The 18,397-nt window shown below is 31.5% G+C and overlaps 2 protein-coding genes across 5 annotated transcripts; one reads left to right on the plus strand and one right to left on the minus strand.

Moving 5' to 3' along the window:
• The first annotated feature begins 204 nt into the window (after positions 1-204).
• LOC105176414 (protein DETOXIFICATION 27) lies at positions 205-8,192 on the plus strand. Its single transcript, XM_011099205.3, has 8 exons — positions 205-633; positions 828-1,369; positions 2,542-2,628; positions 3,955-4,011; positions 5,449-5,687; positions 6,939-7,057; positions 7,214-7,303; positions 7,847-8,192. Exons 1-8 carry the CDS (start codon positions 334-336, stop codon positions 7,904-7,906), a joined length of 1,494 nt encoding a protein of 497 aa, XP_011097507.2. The 5' UTR covers positions 205-333; the 3' UTR covers positions 7,907-8,192.
• Positions 8,193-9,756: 1,564 nt separating this feature from the next.
• On the minus strand, positions 9,757-14,867 carry LOC105176415 (putative glucan 1,3-beta-glucosidase A). Of its 4 annotated transcripts, XM_011099207.3 has the most exons (12): positions 14,618-14,867; positions 14,292-14,439; positions 14,023-14,148; positions 13,767-13,882; positions 13,543-13,662; positions 12,598-12,783; positions 12,100-12,258; positions 11,507-11,676; positions 11,253-11,408; positions 10,771-11,123; positions 10,468-10,653; positions 9,757-10,043 (listed from the first exon to the last, which is right to left on the minus strand). In XM_011099207.3, exons 3-12 carry the CDS (start codon positions 14,096-14,098, stop codon positions 9,961-9,963), a joined length of 1,605 nt encoding a protein of 534 aa, XP_011097509.1. In that variant the 5' UTR covers positions 14,099-14,148; positions 14,292-14,439; positions 14,618-14,867; the 3' UTR covers positions 9,757-9,960. The 4 variants fall into 4 exon arrangements, with proteins under 4 accessions (XP_011097509.1, XP_011097510.1, XP_011097512.1 ...); XM_011099208.3 differs by lacking the exon at positions 14,292-14,439; XM_011099210.3 differs by lacking the exon at positions 14,618-14,867 and having other exon boundaries at positions 14,297-14,609.
• Between the last annotated feature and the right edge of the window lie 3,530 nt (positions 14,868-18,397).

An 18,397-nucleotide genomic window follows, 5' to 3' on the forward strand; every position in this document is an offset into this window, starting at 1 on the left:
TGATAACAATCACATGTAATTGGCCCAAAAATAATTATATTAATGTAAAAGTTTCCAATCTAAAGAAACAAAAAAAAAACATAATACAAAATCAGCAGTCATTATTTCCCCACGTCAGCACAACCGTTTTTCTAGTGTTTTCTGGCCCCTTCTCGACCTATAAATCAACACTTATCCCCCACACATCAGATGCTCTTTCTCCTCTTTTGCTAACCCTTTTCTCTCTTCTTCCCTTCAATCCAATAACAAAACCCACCCAATATATCTATATATATATATATATATATATATTTATCACAAAAAGAAAAATAAGACAACCCCAAGAGAGCAAAAATGTCAAATAGAGGGGAACTTCAAGAAAATTTAAAAGCGCCATTATTAGAATATTCATTTTCAGACTTACAAAAAGAACAAGTACAATTTTATAATGATGAAGAAATACCTCTGCATCAAAGAGTATGGATCGAAACCAAGAAGCTCTGGCGGATTGTCGGCCCTGCCATCTTCAGCCGCATCGCATCCTACTCCATGTTCGTCATCACCCAAGCCTTTGCCGGCCACCTCGGCGACCTTGAGCTCGCCGGCGTGTCTATTGCCACTACTGTCATCCTCGGTTTCGACTTCGGCCTCTTGGTATTAATAGTTATCAATCCGTTTATGTTGTATTTGAATATGATATTTATAAAAATTTGAAGTTACGAACTACGTACTTCTTAGAATGTTTATAACTTTTTAATATTTTATTTTTGAACTAAATAAATTTAATTTATTATAAATTTTATCATAACAATTAATATCATATAATTAATCAATTATAATATTTTCAGCTAGGGATGGCGAGTGCGCTGGAGACACTCTGCGGGCAGGCGTACGGGGCGAAGAAGTACCACATGCTGGGAGTGTATCTGCAGCGTTCATGGATAGTTCTGTTCCTCTGCTGTGTGGTGTTGCTGCCGCTCTTCTTCTTCGCGACGCCCATTCTGAAGCTGCTGGGGCAGCCGGCGGACGTGGCGGAGCTGTCGGGGAAGGTCGTCATGTGGTTCATTCCTGTCCATTTCAGCTTCGCGTTTCAGTTTCCTCTGCAGAGGTTTCTGCAGAGCCAGCTGAAGAACAGCGTGACGGCTTGGGTGAACTTGGCGGCGCTCGTGGTTCATCTGCTTATCAGCTGGCTGATTGTTTACCGGCTGCAGCTGGGCGTGGTGGGTACGGCTCTGACGCTGGATTTTTCGTGGTGGGTCATCGTCTTCGGGTTGTTTTTGTACACCGTTTGCGGCGGCTGCCCGCTGACGTGGACGGGCTTCTCCGTCGAGGCGTTTTCCGGGCTGTGGGACTTTCTTAAGCTCTCGGCTTCTTCCGGTGTCATGCTTTGGTGCGCCTCTCTCTCTCTTTATCTCTCTCAAGATCTTTTCTTTTAAGGTAATTGGAATTTTTGTTGGACTTGGCTCGCGAACCAATTCCATGGCAATTGTAATATAGATGTGATGCGATCGATATACAATTTAAAAAACATGATCTATCACAAATTAAGTATATTATATTTACTCTGTGATTGAATTAATTCAACCGAACCAACTCCGAATAAGAATTTTCCATAAGATAATAGGGTAAATTGCATAGGTCCTCTAAATTTGTCACACTTATAATATTTTTTTGTATTATTTAAAAAATTATAAATATCTATAAAATTAAAGAACATCTAATAAATATTATTGGTGACAGTCTAAAATAGGGTTATTTCAAAAGGGATATTTGCTAAATGTTCATTAATTATAGGAGTACTTATATTTTTTCTAAGAACAAAAAAATATATATGTTTAATTCTTTAAACCCATTTGATGATTGTCTAAATTTGTCATTCATTTTCTTTCTCCTATTTTTTTCTCCCCCTTTTCCTCTTCTCTCTTTTCTCTCTTACCGCTTTCTTTGTTCTGTTTTTCTGCGTTTTATTTTTGTTCTTTAAAACCGACTATTGGGCTTTGTTTGATTAAGTGTTTTTCTGTTGGATTAATATATATGACTTATATTTTAATCTATTTAAAGTTGTGGAGAGTGTTGGTAGTTTATTGTGCATAATGTTGGTTTTTCTTGTTAATTTCCTAACATACAAACACTTGTTTCAATTCTTAATTTTTGTTGGTCTCAACATCTTATTTTTGTTATAAGTACTAAAACCGCAAAACTGTCCTAAATAGTACAAAATTACATCTTTGATTTTGGTTTTAAAAGTGACAATTTCAAAAAATTATTTTATAGAACTGCTGCCAATGACAATTCGATTTGAAAATAAATTTAAAAAATTTTGAAACCGCACCGTAAACGCTCCTAATATTTATTATGCAATTGATCATTTTCTTTTAATTTTAGGATTCAAATCTGATTCCAACAAAAATGAAATAAAAGTGTGGTACAGAGAATGCATGTGTTGATGAATCCTCAATCAGTTTGAATTGGAGTTTTTTAATTAGGACATATATGTTTGCAGTACTTGTTGATTCGTGAATCTGATTTCTCATGTGTCCTTTTTTTGTCAAAATGGAACAGCTTGGAGAATTGGTATTACAGGATACTGGTTGTGATGACTGGGAATCTTGAAAACGCCAAGATTGCGGTGGACGCATTGTCTGTTTGGTAAGAAAACATACCTTCTGAATTTTTTATGTAGCAATCTGCAGTCTACATTGTCTGCTAACAATAATGCATGAACCCTAATAACTTTATCTTTTAAGATCCGTTTATAAGATCTGATAAGGATGGATTGAAAGTTTACTATAAGAAATGATGGTCCTGTAGTAACCCTTTTAGATCTTGAATAAAGCTTGATAATTAGCCGGTTTTAGAGGTGTAACAGTATAATTTGACTATATTCCACATTTTATTTAACGGGGTAAACCATAGTAAAAAATTATATTCTATCATATATTTTAGGATAAATTACAACACATTCTTTTGATATTTGACATAATTACATATATTTTCTTTTTATTTGGAAAATTCCATTCTCCAGTCTCTGTTAGGTTTTTATCCATTTTTTTAGTTAATTAACTGATCAAAATACCCTGTGAACTATAAATTATAATTTTACTTAATTTCTCAAATATTTTTGATGTATTATTAGTTTTTTCCTTATTTTTTTCAATATTTTCATCCACCCATTTGATTTTTTTATATTTTTTTGTAGAAAAAAAGGAAAAAGAACGACAAAGTTAATAATTCCATGCCTATATCCAAATATTATATAATTTTATCAAATATCAAGAAAGATATTAATAATTTTTCAAAAAATTAAGAATATTTATATATAATTATATAAAAATTTAAGAGAACTTGTTTTAATTTAACCTATATTTTTATCCAATCAATATCCTATCGACCATTTATGCCACATCAACCTACCCCAGTATTCTCAATCAGCTCATTCCAAGCACCATACTGTGATTATACTAGTTTTATATTTCATGAAAATTCTAATCCAATTCGATTTAATTGAACTTAAATTAATCATATGGCAAGTGCAATATATTTATATATAATTGATGTACAATTTTAAAAGATTGACCAATAACATAGCAATATTAAATCAAATCAAACCGAGACAAAAATTTCGATTGTTTTGTTAATTGATTGTTAGTGTACAGAATTTGTGTCGTGGCCCCACACTAATTTTTAAGAGTCCTTGTCCCGCAATTTGGGGTAATTAATTAAAATGCGTCTTCAAGATGCCCACAAACTCCTTTATTTGTCAAGTTGTGTCATTTTTCCCGTTGTCCCATTTCTGTCCGTTTCCACGTGATTTGACAACTTTTGTTGTGACTGGCAATGAATTCTTGCCATTCAACCACATCGTTTTCGCCATCGCTATTTTATTGAAGTGTCGGAAAAACGTAGTTTGCTTTTTAATGATTTTGTATTTATTTAAATTATAAAAAAAAACAATATTGTGTTTTCTTAATGCAGCATGAGCATCAACGGCTGGGAACTGATGATTCCCCTCGCATTTTTTGCTGGAACTGGGTAATTAATCAAAACCCTCTGCCTTTATTTAATTTTTCGGCTTATACATCATTCCACAATATAATAATAATAATAATAATAATAATAATAATAATAATAATAATTTTTTCTATCACTAATGGCATGTATTAATTGACAAGAATTTTTATTTCATCAATATGTGATTTCTATAATTTTAATAGTGACGATATTGTATAAAAGCCGTCACAAGTAATAATTAGTAACATACATAAAGTTGTTTTTTTTACCATTAGACACACATGTATAGCTAGTGATAGCACAGTGGTAATAAATATAATTACTATTATAAATTTTATCACTAAGTGTATGTTGTGACAATTTTATGTACAATTCTAATTACTGGTAATTATATTGTAAAAAAGATTTAAATTACTACCACATTAGTGTCAAATTCAAAATTACCAATTAATATTTTATCATTTTTTCTTATATTTTATATATATATATGTGTGTGTGTGTGTGCATGCGTACTACCATTGAAGTATTTGTAACCATTTTCATTAATAGTATGAAAAACAGACAAGAAAAATATTAATAATTGTCGAATCAAACCAGAATGTATGGTCTATATCAAAATTGATCACTAATAATCTAAATGTTTATGGTAATATTTATTTTGCCCACCATGTGGGATATATTATAGAAAAACTAACAACAAAAACAATTTTTAAGTTATATATCATTATTGATTCAATTATATTTATTATCACTGAATCATCGTCATGTATATATATATATATATATATATATTATGGTGTATATTTGGGCTTTCTTTCTTGCATAGAGATAAACAAAATTATTTTGGCGGTGGTGTTGATGATCTTAGGTGGTCCTAGCTAGATGTTAACATTTGCAAGTATTGTCATATATAACATATATATAGATGAGACAAATTAATACAGGTCCATTGAAAATGTTGAATCAGTGATTTTGCAGACTATTTTTTTTATATTTTAAATTTTATTATATCTTTATTTTATTTAGTATATAAACTCTGCCGTATACGAATTTTTTTTCTTAAATAATTAAAATAAATGGTGAGAATTTTTATACACGTGCCATGAATATATTAAATAAAATAAAAATTGCAAAAAAATCTGTTATAAAAAAGATCCAATCTTGAGATCTTGTGGACTAATGATAATACATAATACTAACACAAGTTTGGACGAAGCCCTGATACAGCCAGATTTATTATCAAATACAATTGTCTGTATGATAATTAAATTCAAATATTTAAGCAATATTCTGTGTGTATGCCCAGTGTATATACATATATATATATCAAATAAAATATAAATTTAATTTATAACAGAAAATTAAAACTGAAAATATCAAAATTTAATTTAAATAGGCATATATTGATTTAAAGGGTACTTTTGGTAATTGGTGTGTATGTTGGCATGGCATGTGCAGAGTAAGGGTAGCAAATGAGCTGGGAGCAGGCAACGGAAAAGGAGCCAAGTTTGCGACGATAGTATCCGTCTCAGAATCCGTCGCGATTGGGCTAGTTTTCTGGGTACTGATAATGTTATTCCACAATGAATTTGCCCTAATTTATACAACCAGCGAAGCAGTGCTGGGTGCAGTCAGCAAGCTCTCTATTCTCTTGGCCTTCACTGTTCTCCTCAACAGCGTCCAACCAATTCTTTCAGGTATTCTTTTTTAATAATTACACGACCATTTAAAATACTGATCAAATCGTAAATACCAAATGAAAATATAAAAAAGGAACATGACAAAAATAGTTTTCATTTTATTATAATATAATTTTCAGAAATTCATTGGCGACAAGAACTTTTACTAAGTTGTCATTGTAGATAATTAATTAGGATATAATGTACATATGCATATATGTCTGGTTCTAATTTAGAGATAATGATACAAATATATTTTTAACAACTGCATTTCTTATTATTGAGTTGTCATTATGCATGTGTCACTTATTGATTTAACTGTTTATAGGAATAATTGTGTACATAATTTTTTTTATTGATTTATATTAGTGATGACTAATTTAAAGTTATGATTCTTTATGGAAAAATTATGAAACTCATTATTGCGACAAATTAGAAACTCTTCTGATTAATATATATTAATTAAGTAAAAATATTGACATTAGCTAAGTAGAGTTCATTAATTGAATAAGCAAATTAATAAAGTTATTAAATAAGCTCTACTATACCGTAAAATTAGTATGAAATTGAGGGTATGGGTGGTTGACACTAAGAAATTAATATGACTTTTTTTCATAATTAATTAATTATTATAGTTGAAAACAATATAGCTTTTTTTTATCATAATTAATTATTATAGTTGGAGCAATATGAATTTTTGTCATAGTTAATTACTATAGTTGAAAGTACGAAAATTTTGATGACTGCCAAATTAATTACGGTTATGCAGTAGCTATTAATCGTTGTTTCTGCAGACGACACCAAAATATTAGCCACAATTAAAAATTATGATACATGTTTTGGTCATAGTTAAAATTATATTTTTAATTATTTGTTGATTAGCAGTGATCAAAATTAAAATTTTTGCGTTGATTTTGTGTGATATTTATAATATAGGGAACAATATATTTTTTATGATGACATGTAAATATCTGCTTATACCTATCTATAGATGATATATATTAGGAGGGTTTTGCTAAAATAATGAGATTTAATTATCATCATATGGATTTTTTGAGGCTATTTTATGTGCCTCTACAGTTATGAAAATTGCATTCAATACATATAGAGGCAATTTTTATAATTATAAAGACACATAAAATAGCCTCAAAAAATCCATATTGTACTGGTGAATTTGATGGGATGATAACATAAGATCAATGTTTTACACTAATAATTATTATATATTATTTAACCTATGTTTTTTTAATTATTTCATAAATTTTGAAGGGGTGGCTGTTGGTTCTGGATGGCAATCATACGTGGCCTACATCAACCTTGGTTGCTACTATTTGATCGGAGTTCCACTTGGAGTTTTGATGGGATGGGTTTTCCATCAAGGAGTTATGGTACAACATTTTATTTTATGTTCTTACATTATATGATCAAAATTGCTTTAGTTTCAAGACAAAGTACTTTTATTAATTCAAGTTGGATCAATTTAACTTTTCCTGAAATTAGGGTTTACATTTATAATGATTTGTATTTGCATGTTAATTTGTTAGGGCATCTGGGCTGGTATGATATTTGGTGGAACAGCAGTACAAACAGTGATATTGGCCATTATTACAATGAGATGTGACTGGGAAAAGGAGGTAAGAGCATTATGTAATTTAACCACTCTTTTTAAATTGTACACTTTAAAAGAAATTTAATATTTAACTATGTCTGATTGTTACGGTTAAAAGTAAATAATTATCGACCACGGTCACGCAATGGACTGTTGGCCCTTCTTTTTTTTTTTTTTGGTTTAGTATGGCTAATACATTTGTCATAGTTAAGAGCCATGGCAAAAATAGCTTTCATGGTAGATAATCTAAGTTTTTACATTGATTTTTTTTAACTTATCGTTAATAATAATTATTTACCATAATTTTAATCTATAGCTAATCAAATTATAGTCAATGGTACTTTTTTCTAGTAATATTAATCATATAATAAGTGTAATATATTTATCATGTGATTGTCAGGATCCAATAAAACTTGACCTGGACTATAATTTTTTGACCTTAGTGTAGAACAATATATATCCATTTTGACATATGATCGAAACTTAGGACTCCTACAATTCTTGTCCTCCTAAATTTTTTATAAGAAAAAAAATCATGTTACTCATATCATATTGTCCAAAATTGCAGGCAGCGAAGGCGACGATGCATGTCAGAAAGTGGTCGGAATCGAGAAACAACGTATCATGAACAATGAAAAATGGACAAACTGATCATGCAAGGGTTTCAAAATGCTTTCTATTTTAATTTCTATTTATTTTCTCGCTGATCTCATAGTTAAGTTGCCAATTTTTGTTTATTGGGTGGAAATTAACAAAAATCTTTCAACAAATGTATTATTATATATGCAACGAAAAGTAGAAATCAGGGTTTTCTTTCTTTCTTTCTTTTCTTTTAATAATTATGCTGTAACCGTGTAACGTGATTATTTAGTTCATAACAAGGGAATTTAAATGCAGCAATTTTGTTGGGTGGATGTAACAATTTACGTATATATCTTTCGTAATTATTACACAACAATTACTAATGTGCACTTTAATTTGTTCGAATATATGTAGGTTTTTTTATATGTCCCGAGTTCTAAATGAGACATTAAATGATGTTATAGTGTAAGAGTCACATTATGCTGAGGTAGTCAACAAATTGTTTGTCCTATGGTAATGAAGTTGGATCTTAAGGCAGTATTTTTATTAATAAACAAGGGTCGGAAACCTTTCACTGGAAGGCGTTTAATGGGATATCATTAGTTGTAATTTTACAAAAATGCTGATGGTGAGGGGGAGTTATAAATAATTTGGTCGGCAAAATTGTAGTTTTAAAAGTTTAATTTAATCCACATCAGCATCTTTTGACGAGATTGAGAAATTTGGTGATTGGAGTCCTGAGATGACATAAAATTAATAAATTATGGGTATCTAATTACCAACTTTGTAATTACAGTTTTTAAAATGTCACCTCTCTAATCAATGATGTTTTGGTCAAATGGTTAAAATTGAGGTTCAGTGACTTATTTAAGTTACGGTCCGAGTCCCACCAAATGTGTGGTGTTTATTTTACTTTTATGTTAATTTATTGCAATTTAATATTTCAAATTTTTTAGTTATATTGATGTATTGATCGAATCGATATATTGCTCATTATTCAATTTAATAAAATATTGATATAACATATAACGATCGTTCCTATCTCAACATATATACAACACCACCAGATACTTATATATCTTTATGATAAGTATTTTACTATTAAATATTTTTTGATTAATCATACGAGAAATAATGTTAAAGAAACTGGAATGATAAAACTGAAGAAAAGGAAAAGAAAATTATATATCCGGCAAAAAAGCATAACAAAACACCGGAGGAAAAAGAAAATCTAAAATTGCATAAAACTTTATTCTCATTTTTGTTTTTAGATGTGGTTAGTTAACTTAATTAGAAGATTAAATGCACACCATATGTAGTTATTCTAACCTCATATATACACGCAAGTATTTCATACATTGATTTTGATAAATATCGAATATTATATAGGGTTAATTATATTTATATCTCTTCTAAAATGTGAAATTACACTTCTCCTACAAAAAAGTTTGAAATATACTTACATTTTTTATACTTAAATCCCTTCTAATTAGGATTTGGACAAGAAATACTGATGTAAATAAAAGAAAAAATACATAATTATTTAATTTTGCCCCTCATTTAATATTCCCATGTATATTGTTATACTTATAAATGAATAAATGGGATATTTATATATGTATATAGAATGAGCTTAACATTCTCCTATAAGTACAAAATTATTAGATGAAAACGTTAAATGAGAGGTAAAATTAGAAATTTATGTAAATTTTTGGGCTACCTTTAGAGTTTTTTATCCAAATCATAATGAAAGAGGATCGTGTGTAGATAGTAAATCTTAGAGGGCGTATAAATATAGTTTAATTTTTTTTGAAGAAAAAGTATAATTTCATATTTTCATAGGGATCTAAAGTGTAATTAAGTCTAATTGTGAACCTTACTAATTCACATCTCTCGAGTCCACTAAGAAATATGATCTTTTAGCATCCAAAAAAAGAGAGCTTCAGCAATGCAACAGGATTTTTCATTGTTTTAATTCCATGCCACAAAAGAATTGCTTCTCATCACTTTCCAGTTTTGATTGTGATAAGAATGAAAGAACAAAGAATTAATCCTTTCTCCCTGTAATTCTGATCGACGTTGCACAGCTGCGGTTCAACTCTAGACGACGTAAAGAAAATAATAGCTGCATGCCAATCCGAGCAACATCACAGCGTTCGAAATTTGCATGAACGACGAACAACCTGAAGATAAAAGATTGAACATGCAGCTTGAGTCAGATAGTTCACTAGTCGTATTAATGAACTTCAAAAGTCTGTGAAAGCGGTTGGCGAGCTGACCACCTCAACCTTGAGCGTGCAAAAATCTATGGGGGGAATCGTAAATTATGTGAAACAAATATAATGGCATAATGCCAAAAAAGAAATTAGCGATAATTACATAAACACCTCGTGAGGTTTAAGCATATTACGAAAAAGAATACCTCGATTTCAAGAAAGTTCAAAGGCGCCCTATGTTGTAGGGAGGTAGTTCAGGGAAATTTATAACACAAAATATGATTCCAGGAGCACAATGTAATTTTTGAAGACTAAGTGGTTCTTTCATGATATACCTGAACCTCTATGGACCTCTTTCGAGTGTACATGTTTCTTGAAGCTAAATGCTTACCTAGTTGTAGTTGGAGATAGTTGTTCCGGATGTTCCACTCAAAATCCCAGTGCTTCCTGTCGTTCTTCAATGTCCAATAAGCCCATCCAAATGAGGCAGTATCGTACACCTCCAACTGCGCTCGTCCAAAATCTTGGTAATCCGTTTCGGATCCACCAGTTACGTTCCACTCATTCACCCATTCCCCTGCAATCACATTTCGTTTCATTTATCGCGAAACCACAAGTTATAATTAGCATTCAAGAAATCCGAAGAGTTCAGTGAAAAGATCCAGCAAAAGAATGAGCAAAAGTTATGGCCTACCGATGAAAACAAGTGGTCCGTTTGCGCTGTTGAGAGCTTGTAACTGCGTTTGCCTACTCTTATATATATACTGAATATTATCTAGAGAACTCATGTTCACAAAGAAATTGTCAAATAGATTGTAGTAATGCAAATCAACTACTGTGTTTTCTGCGCCTAAGTTAGCTTGGTAGAGTTCAAATGGATCAGCGTTGCCGATTCTTTGGCAGAAAATGACATATGCCGTTGAAGAGTATTTTCTCACAATCTCGTATCCTCGTTTATAATATGAAACTAGGATGTCGAGTGGAACTAAGGCAGCGGATGGCTCATTCAACAGTTCAATCCCAAGCAGCGATGGATGCTTGGCATACCTGCAGACGAATGAAATCAGGCCTTTTAAATAAGCACTGTAGCGGTCTGTTTGAGAAGAGCAAAACTCGTTAGAAACACGAGAGTTGCAACAAACGTGGCCATGAAAATTTGCTAACACCAGGATATACCTCGAAGCAAGAAAATCTATGACATTTAACGTTTGTGAGATATAATCTGGTGATGTAGGCCACCCTGTCGCTCCATCTCTACTAGCACTGTGTTCCATCCCGTTCTGGGAGCCAGGAGCAGCATGAAGGTCGATTATGCACTTTATGCCGAAAGCTCTGAACCAAAGTATTAAGACATATTAAACATGCAAACTCAAAGGTATGAAAAGTCTGACAAACTGTACAGAATTTATTATTAAGGAAAAAGAACCTACTGTGCCCATGAGAATGCATTGTCGAGGGCTTCCAGAGTTCCCCTGATGAACGGAGGTGGAGGATTGGGATCATAAGCTATCCACCAGCCAACAGGTATTCTCACTGTATTTATTCCGTGCCTATACAGGAAATTGAAATCTGCTACAGTGATAAAACTGTTTCTATGCTTCTGCAATGGCAAATGAAGATACCACATAACAAATAAGATTGCACCAAAAAAGCTAAGTGCTCGTTATATCAAACATAATAACACATAGAAATCTTGTATCTATGCTTTGTGAAGGCTACAATTGAGCAGATCTTGGAAAATATTCTACACACAAGCTTAACAAAGTACATGAAGGCTGCAAATGTTCGTTGGAATAATATTACAGGTCACTATTGTTTGTGTGGGGAGGGAGGGAGGGGCATGTGGCCGTTGTTTATGTGAACAGAAAACTTCTGCAAGAATTCGTGTGTCGGACGGCGCCACATAGCCTGATATTTGGAAGTGCAAGACCCTTTCATTATTGGTTGTGATCTCGCCCAATGTTGTTATTTCATCATTATGCAGGGATAACTGAATAAAGAACTATGATGAGAATCAGCTTACCTTGAGGACTTCTTCTGCCTTATCACGTTCATATCCATTGGCAAGCTGGTAGTCTCCATGCAAGAGATTTGATGCAATTATCAATTCAAAGGTTGCAGCATTATCATCCCACCCTGGTGTCCCTGGATAGTCTGCTGTGAGCTGGTTGGCTTTTGAAGCCTAAACAAATGGAGTATAATATTTTATCTTCATCTTTAAGATTATACACTTAACTAAATTGATTTGAAGATTCCTCAAGACTCAAATACGAGTTAAAAATGATGATCAATGGTTCACTAGTAGTTAACTAAATAGTACTGGCAAGAATTCGAACAGCAAGAGGCTCCTCTTAAAATAACAGTCCACTTGTTTATTGATCACTGCCTCTCTGTCCATTACTCTAATTTTCTTATGAACTCAGACGAGCAGAATACTCTGTCTCACTAAATCTACCTTCCAAGTTGCATTAGATTTCTAATTTCTTCCCAGATCAATTGAAATACATGTACGAAACTGTACCTGTAAATAAGTTCCTGTCTTGAGTTTAATGTGGACTCGATTGTCATTATTCCTTTCTAGGTAAAATGTTTCGTTAGAAGATGCTGATTCTGCTGTCGCAGTAACAGTGGCTCCATCACCATCACATGTCAGAAATTGGCCCTCGGAAGTGCGGAACTGGAATATCGACTCTGAAACTCTCCATAACTGTTGAGAAATAAATTAAGTAATAGATCTCTGGAGAACAATTCTTGTTCCAATAAAATGCACATTCAATCAGCTTACTGCAGTTTCAGAAAGAAAAACCATCAGGTTTTTGTTACATGCTCTTTAAAATGAACATACATGAAAAACGGAGTCCTTTCCTATGCATTATCTGTTTCAAATAATAAAGCGCTTGATTTACAAACAAAACCAAGAAATGCAATACTGAAGGAAGAATGGTGCAGTATCCATACCTATTCGAAATCTAACTGTTAGACCAAAAATGCAATCTTAAAAAAGAATTTGGCAGCCCAACCCTGATTCTGGTGGAATGCTGTACAGAATGATGATAATAGGAAATAATGCGACATTGCAGTCAGAACTCACTCCACCATGCTACATTGATAATAGAACATTATAAATATTGAACCATTCCTTTGACATGAAAACACCAGCATCTCATTTCTCTATTGACAAGCTTTATACATCAAATAGTTGAAATGTTTCACATAGTTGGTGCTGTATTTACTTCATTGTCATTCTGATTACAATAAAGCACTTGTAAAGAAAGTTCTTGATGGTAGAAGAGAAGCATTAGTATTTGAGTTCTTCATACAACACATTTGTATTTATACAATGTAAATAGAGGGACTTGATAAAGTTGCATACCAATGATGAATCTGCATATATGCTAACAAGAAACTAATACGAGTAGTATAGATACCACACAACAAGAACAAGCAATTTGACAAGGTTTCTGACCCGAAATGTTTCCCAAGACTGAGGAATATCCCTGTCAACCGCAATTGTCGCTCCACCACCATTCTCAGCAGACACATATTTATTCAGAGCCACTGATTTCAACTGGACCTCTGTTCCATCCTACATTGCAACCACAAGAGACCAATAACGCATATATAATCAAGTCCACAGACTAGACGTTTCAAACCTGTGAAAGCAAACAAAATGCAGAGGAAACAACTTACAAGCATGTCCCCATTTGGAATATCATCAAAGAGAGAAGGCTTTATCCACCCCTCAATTACCAACCATCCTCCCAGATTCACTCCCCTTACTCTTGCATTCCCATGAAGTCCCTCCACTTGATTCACAAATTCCGATTAAAAGAATAAATAAATTACAAACCCCACATTCTAATTCTTCGATTTCTTCACTTATAAAAGCAGAATAACAAAAAACACCACAGGAAACTAGAAAAATGTATAAGTGCCAGAGCGAAACCTGAACATCCAACTGAAAAGATGAGCCCACAACACAGCAGAAACAAGAAACCCCATTTGCAGAACACAATTTCCATGTAGAAAGCAGGTCCCAATTCCTTCAATTCGTGAAAGATATACAAGCCATCTACAACAGATAGCTCAACATTAAAAAGAACTTTGCAGAAATTGCTCAAACACGTTATGAAAACTGAAAAAATCCACCTTTGAACTTAAGATATTCAAGAAACACACACACACACACACACAGAAAGAGAGAGAGAAGAGTACCTTACTTAATTCTCAATCAACTCCAAAAAGAAGAGGGTAAACAAAGATTAAAATAAACTGGAGATCCCTACGTGGGAAATCTCAACACTTTGAATGCATTATTAAACTGCAGAGGCAATCTTGGAGTGCAGATGAAGACAAAATCGAACTGTTTCGAAATGGGAGAAGCAATATTTTAACAGGAGAAGAAAAGAACCATTAATTACTCCAGAACTCAAGATTGAGAAGAGGAAGGGATTTAAAAAAAACTAAAAAGTATCATGTACAAAAGTTGAAGAATAATAAGAAATAAAGGTAGGCGTTGCTTGGTGATTTGGTGTTTGTACCTTTGCTCACAAACCTTTTCCTTTTCCCCTTTGAAAAGAACAGAAAATCAAGAAAAGGGCAAACGCTTTTTCAGCTCATTGGGGTAAAAGACCTCATCTATGTGATGTGATGTTGAACTTCAGCCATGATTCTGCTCTACTGTGTGCAACTGTGTGTAGATTGCTAGTGAACTGCAGGCTTCTTGTAATTTTTGCATGCCCAGTTGGTGGAAGGTGCGGATTGTATTTTCTGCGGCTAATCGTATTTAATTCAATATCCTACTTTAGGTAATATATATATATATATATATAAATGATATTAGGGAAAAATGCATACCAACTCATATAATATTCGAAATGTTCATTTTATCTCGCTGGGGTACACACGCCTTTTTTCAATTCTTTTACTTTTTAATTTTAAATTATAAAATTATATTTGTAATATTATTTAAGAGCCATTAGATCTAATTTAAATATAAAGTCCAAACTTAATTTGTTGATCAATGGTCCAGATCTTATTTTAATTCGAATAAAAAGATATATTTATATAAATATATAAATATTATATATCATATATGATTTATTTATTTGTAATATATTATATATACTTATATATACACAAATTTAGTTTAATATATAAAATTTTAAACTATAAAATATATATGATATATATATACATAATATATATTAGGTGTGTCCGATACTATATTGGGTAACTTTTCGGAGTGTCCGTGCATGATACTTGTGCACCAAACGCCTGAATAAGACCAAGGTACCCTTTATCAGGTATTATATGCTTAAATTTCGTAAGTTTTTTTATTTTTCGACTTCCACCGCTCTTCTCGGGCCGATCTCTTTAAGGGGGTATTTGTAGTTTTTCTGACAATGAGTATCCATAATTATATAAAATTTTAAAAGAAATAGTTGTAATTTACCTATATTTTTATATACCATCACTGATTTTCTTAAAAAAAATATTTTTAAAAAGTTGAATGAAGTTAATTTTATAAGAACTTATAAGATTAAAAAAAAATCAAATTATTTTGGAATTTTATAAGTTTTTTAAAAATAAAATTGCTAAAGAATTTTTTGAGCACATAAACATCAAATATCTTATAAAATATTTTGAGTAACTTATAAACTTAGCGAAATACCACCTTATAGTTTCAAATGGTGTCAAGTTGATTAATTTTTCTATTTGAATATGGGCTAGATTTAGTTTGGGCTATTGGGCTGGTCTTACTGACTACATTTTCACAGAATTGTTGCTCCTAACGAGGTATTGAGGCCTAAAAACTATTTATTTGATACAGTATCTTGAATTTTGAGTTCATGTATATAGGCATTTTCTACTTCTCATGGATGCTTACCAGAGGTGGCAATTACACCTGTACTCAGTAGGACTTGCTCTCGACCCATTTTAATGGATAGGTCCGGGTTTAAAAGATATTAGCCGGGGGGGGTAAATATTAGGACCTGCTCGGGTCCAAGATGGGTCTCGGGTCCATACAGACCCGATGCGACCCAATATATATATTAAATTAGAGATATTGATGTGTTCTCGTTGTTGATTGTGGAATGATTTTGTAGAATAAATATTAATAAAATATTATATCTTTTATTTGTTTATTGTAGGTACTTGTTCAACAGTTGAAAAATTAAAAAATTATCCAATAATTCTTGACGAGGAAGAAGATGAATGATGATGTTGTATTTATTTTGATTTGAGAATTTATTTTGGACTTGAATATTTAAGGAACAAATTTATTTGTAACTGATATATTGATTTTTTTTATATTATACAATAAATAAAAAATAAAAATATAATCGGGTCCACTGAATTAGATCCGCCTCATGGGTTTTGTACCAGGGTGTGGCGTGGTATAAAAAACACCGGGATGGGGCGAGTCCCGGGTCCATCCCGACGTTGGCGGGGCGGGTCCTGAGTCCACCCAGACCCATCCCGTTGCCACTCCTATTGCTTATCTTGACACAATTTTATTGGAGAAAATGCCTACATTTTAGTATTGACTACTCTTATTATAAATAATTTGATGTTTATATGATAAAGGCCAACTATCATTGTTAAGAATATTTGTCTAACTAATTGAACTTTCGATTCCATAATTATTTGAATAGTATAATAACTAGTGACAACACAACATAGTTCACTCTGCCGTATTAGTTAGTTATATTATGGGGAATACACAATCTAACTTAAATGAATTATCATAGGAATTTAGTAGTTAGAGTTGAGTTTTTTAATTCTTAATACCGTTGGTAAATTAAATTTTTAAAACGTTCCCGAATTATTTACTGAATAGAGAATTAAAAGGTACGAAAAGGTGAGAACGTTGTTAGGTCATAAGACCATAAACAATTTATCGATTATGAATAAATGTTTTCACATCATCTCAACTTCTGCATCTTTTTTTCTCATATTTTTTTCTATTATCTAAGTATCTTAATTTGTTTAATTAACATATATATTTTTAAATAATAATTAATTTTATTAACTTTAAATTAATTTTTCACACATACCACGTATTCTAGTATTTTATGATGAGTTAAGACTGATGTCCTAACCACCCACTCCACCATCCAAAATTGCCTTGCCCCGAAGCAAATGAAGTCCTCCCACTTGCCATGTGATCATTAACACAATTAGGCACATTTTCATTGACTTAATCAACTTAATTTTAAAGAAAAACTATATAAAAGAAATTAAGAAAGACTTCGGATTTATATATTCTACTATAAAATAAAATTATTTAATTTTACAAGTATAATAATATTGACTTTTTCCGAACAATCTTAGTAGCACCAATGTACGAATCTCACAAAAAGAAAATATAATATTAATGATAAAATATCAAGTAATAATTTTAAAATTATTACTGATAATATATATTAAGTAACAATAATTTTAATTTTGTCACAATATAATTACTAGTGACAAAAAATATACGTAAAGTTTGTCATTATGGATGCTTAGTGACACATCTTGAAATTCGTGTGTTTTTTTTAATTTAGTCAGTTTGTTATGATTTTTTCACATTGTATCCCATAAATTGAAAGTTTTCTCAATGTTAGTCCTCACGTGCATTTTTCGTCTAATAATTAATAAAAAAATGCACGTGAGACTACTAACGGCTCCATTCATTATTGAACGTAAAATGCACGTGAGAAAAAAATTGAGAAAACTTTCAACTTATGGGATGCAATCTATAAAAACGTAACAAATGGGACTAAATTGGAAAATGCCCAAACGTATAGGACCAAAAATGCAATTTTTCCTAACACATTTATATTGATAGAACAAATACAATGACAATAAATAATTATTGTCACACTATGTGTCACTAATTATTTTTAATGACAACTCTATGCATTATTTTTTGTAACTGACTTTTACTAATCATATTTTTCCCAAAATAATTATGACTAATAAAACTTTAAAATTCATTATTGGGACAAATTAATTCTTTTTGCCACTAAATAAATATAATTAGTGATAATATTAAAATTATGACTTAAATTACTTTATCACTATTTTTGTTTTAGTGTCTTACTATGTTACGTCGTCTAATATTATCAATTCATATTAAATAAATTAACTAAATTATATATTATTGCAGTTAGAAATATATATATATATATATATGTATATTCAAGTTGACATATGTATAGCATCATCAATAGGGCTATGAATTTTGGGTGCGCGACAATTCAAATATAGGGATTAGGGCGGCATGAAATTTTGTATCTATTTATATATAAATATTTTTTATATATATGTAG

The sequence above is a fragment of the Sesamum indicum genome, linkage group LG13 (assembly GCF_026168435.1).
Source record: "Sesamum indicum cultivar Baizhima isolate 11 linkage group LG13, ASM2616843v1, whole genome shotgun sequence".
NCBI classification, from domain to species: domain Eukaryota; kingdom Viridiplantae; phylum Streptophyta; class Magnoliopsida; order Lamiales; family Pedaliaceae; genus Sesamum; species Sesamum indicum.

What these genes read in the sequence shown, in the direction of transcription:
- LOC105176414 (XM_011099205.3), top strand. Translation starts at nt 334, where the DNA reads ATGTCAAATAGAGGGGAACTTCAAGAAAATTTAAAAGCGCCATTATTA. An exon ending in GCATTTTTTGCTGGAACTGG is followed by an intron (nt 4,012 to 5,448) that starts GTAATTAATCAA and finishes TGGCATGTGCAG; the next exon opens with AGTAAGGGTAGCAAATGAGC. An exon ending in GATGTGACTGGGAAAAGGAG is followed by an intron (nt 7,304 to 7,846) that starts GTAAGAGCATTA and finishes CCAAAATTGCAG; the next exon opens with GCAGCGAAGGCGACGATGCA.
- LOC105176415 (XM_011099208.3), bottom strand. Translation starts at nt 14,098, where the DNA reads ATGGAAATTGTGTTCTGCAAATGGGGTTTCTTGTTTCTGCTGTGTTGT. An exon ending in CGGACCACTTGTTTTCATCG is followed by an intron (nt 10,654 to 10,770) that starts GTAGGCCATAAC and finishes ATGTGATTGCAG; the next exon opens with GGGAATGGGTGAATGAGTGG. An exon ending in CTATCTCCAACTACAACTAG is followed by an intron (nt 10,044 to 10,467) that starts GTAAGCATTTAG and finishes TTTTATCTTCAG; the next exon opens with GTTGTTCGTCGTTCATGCAA.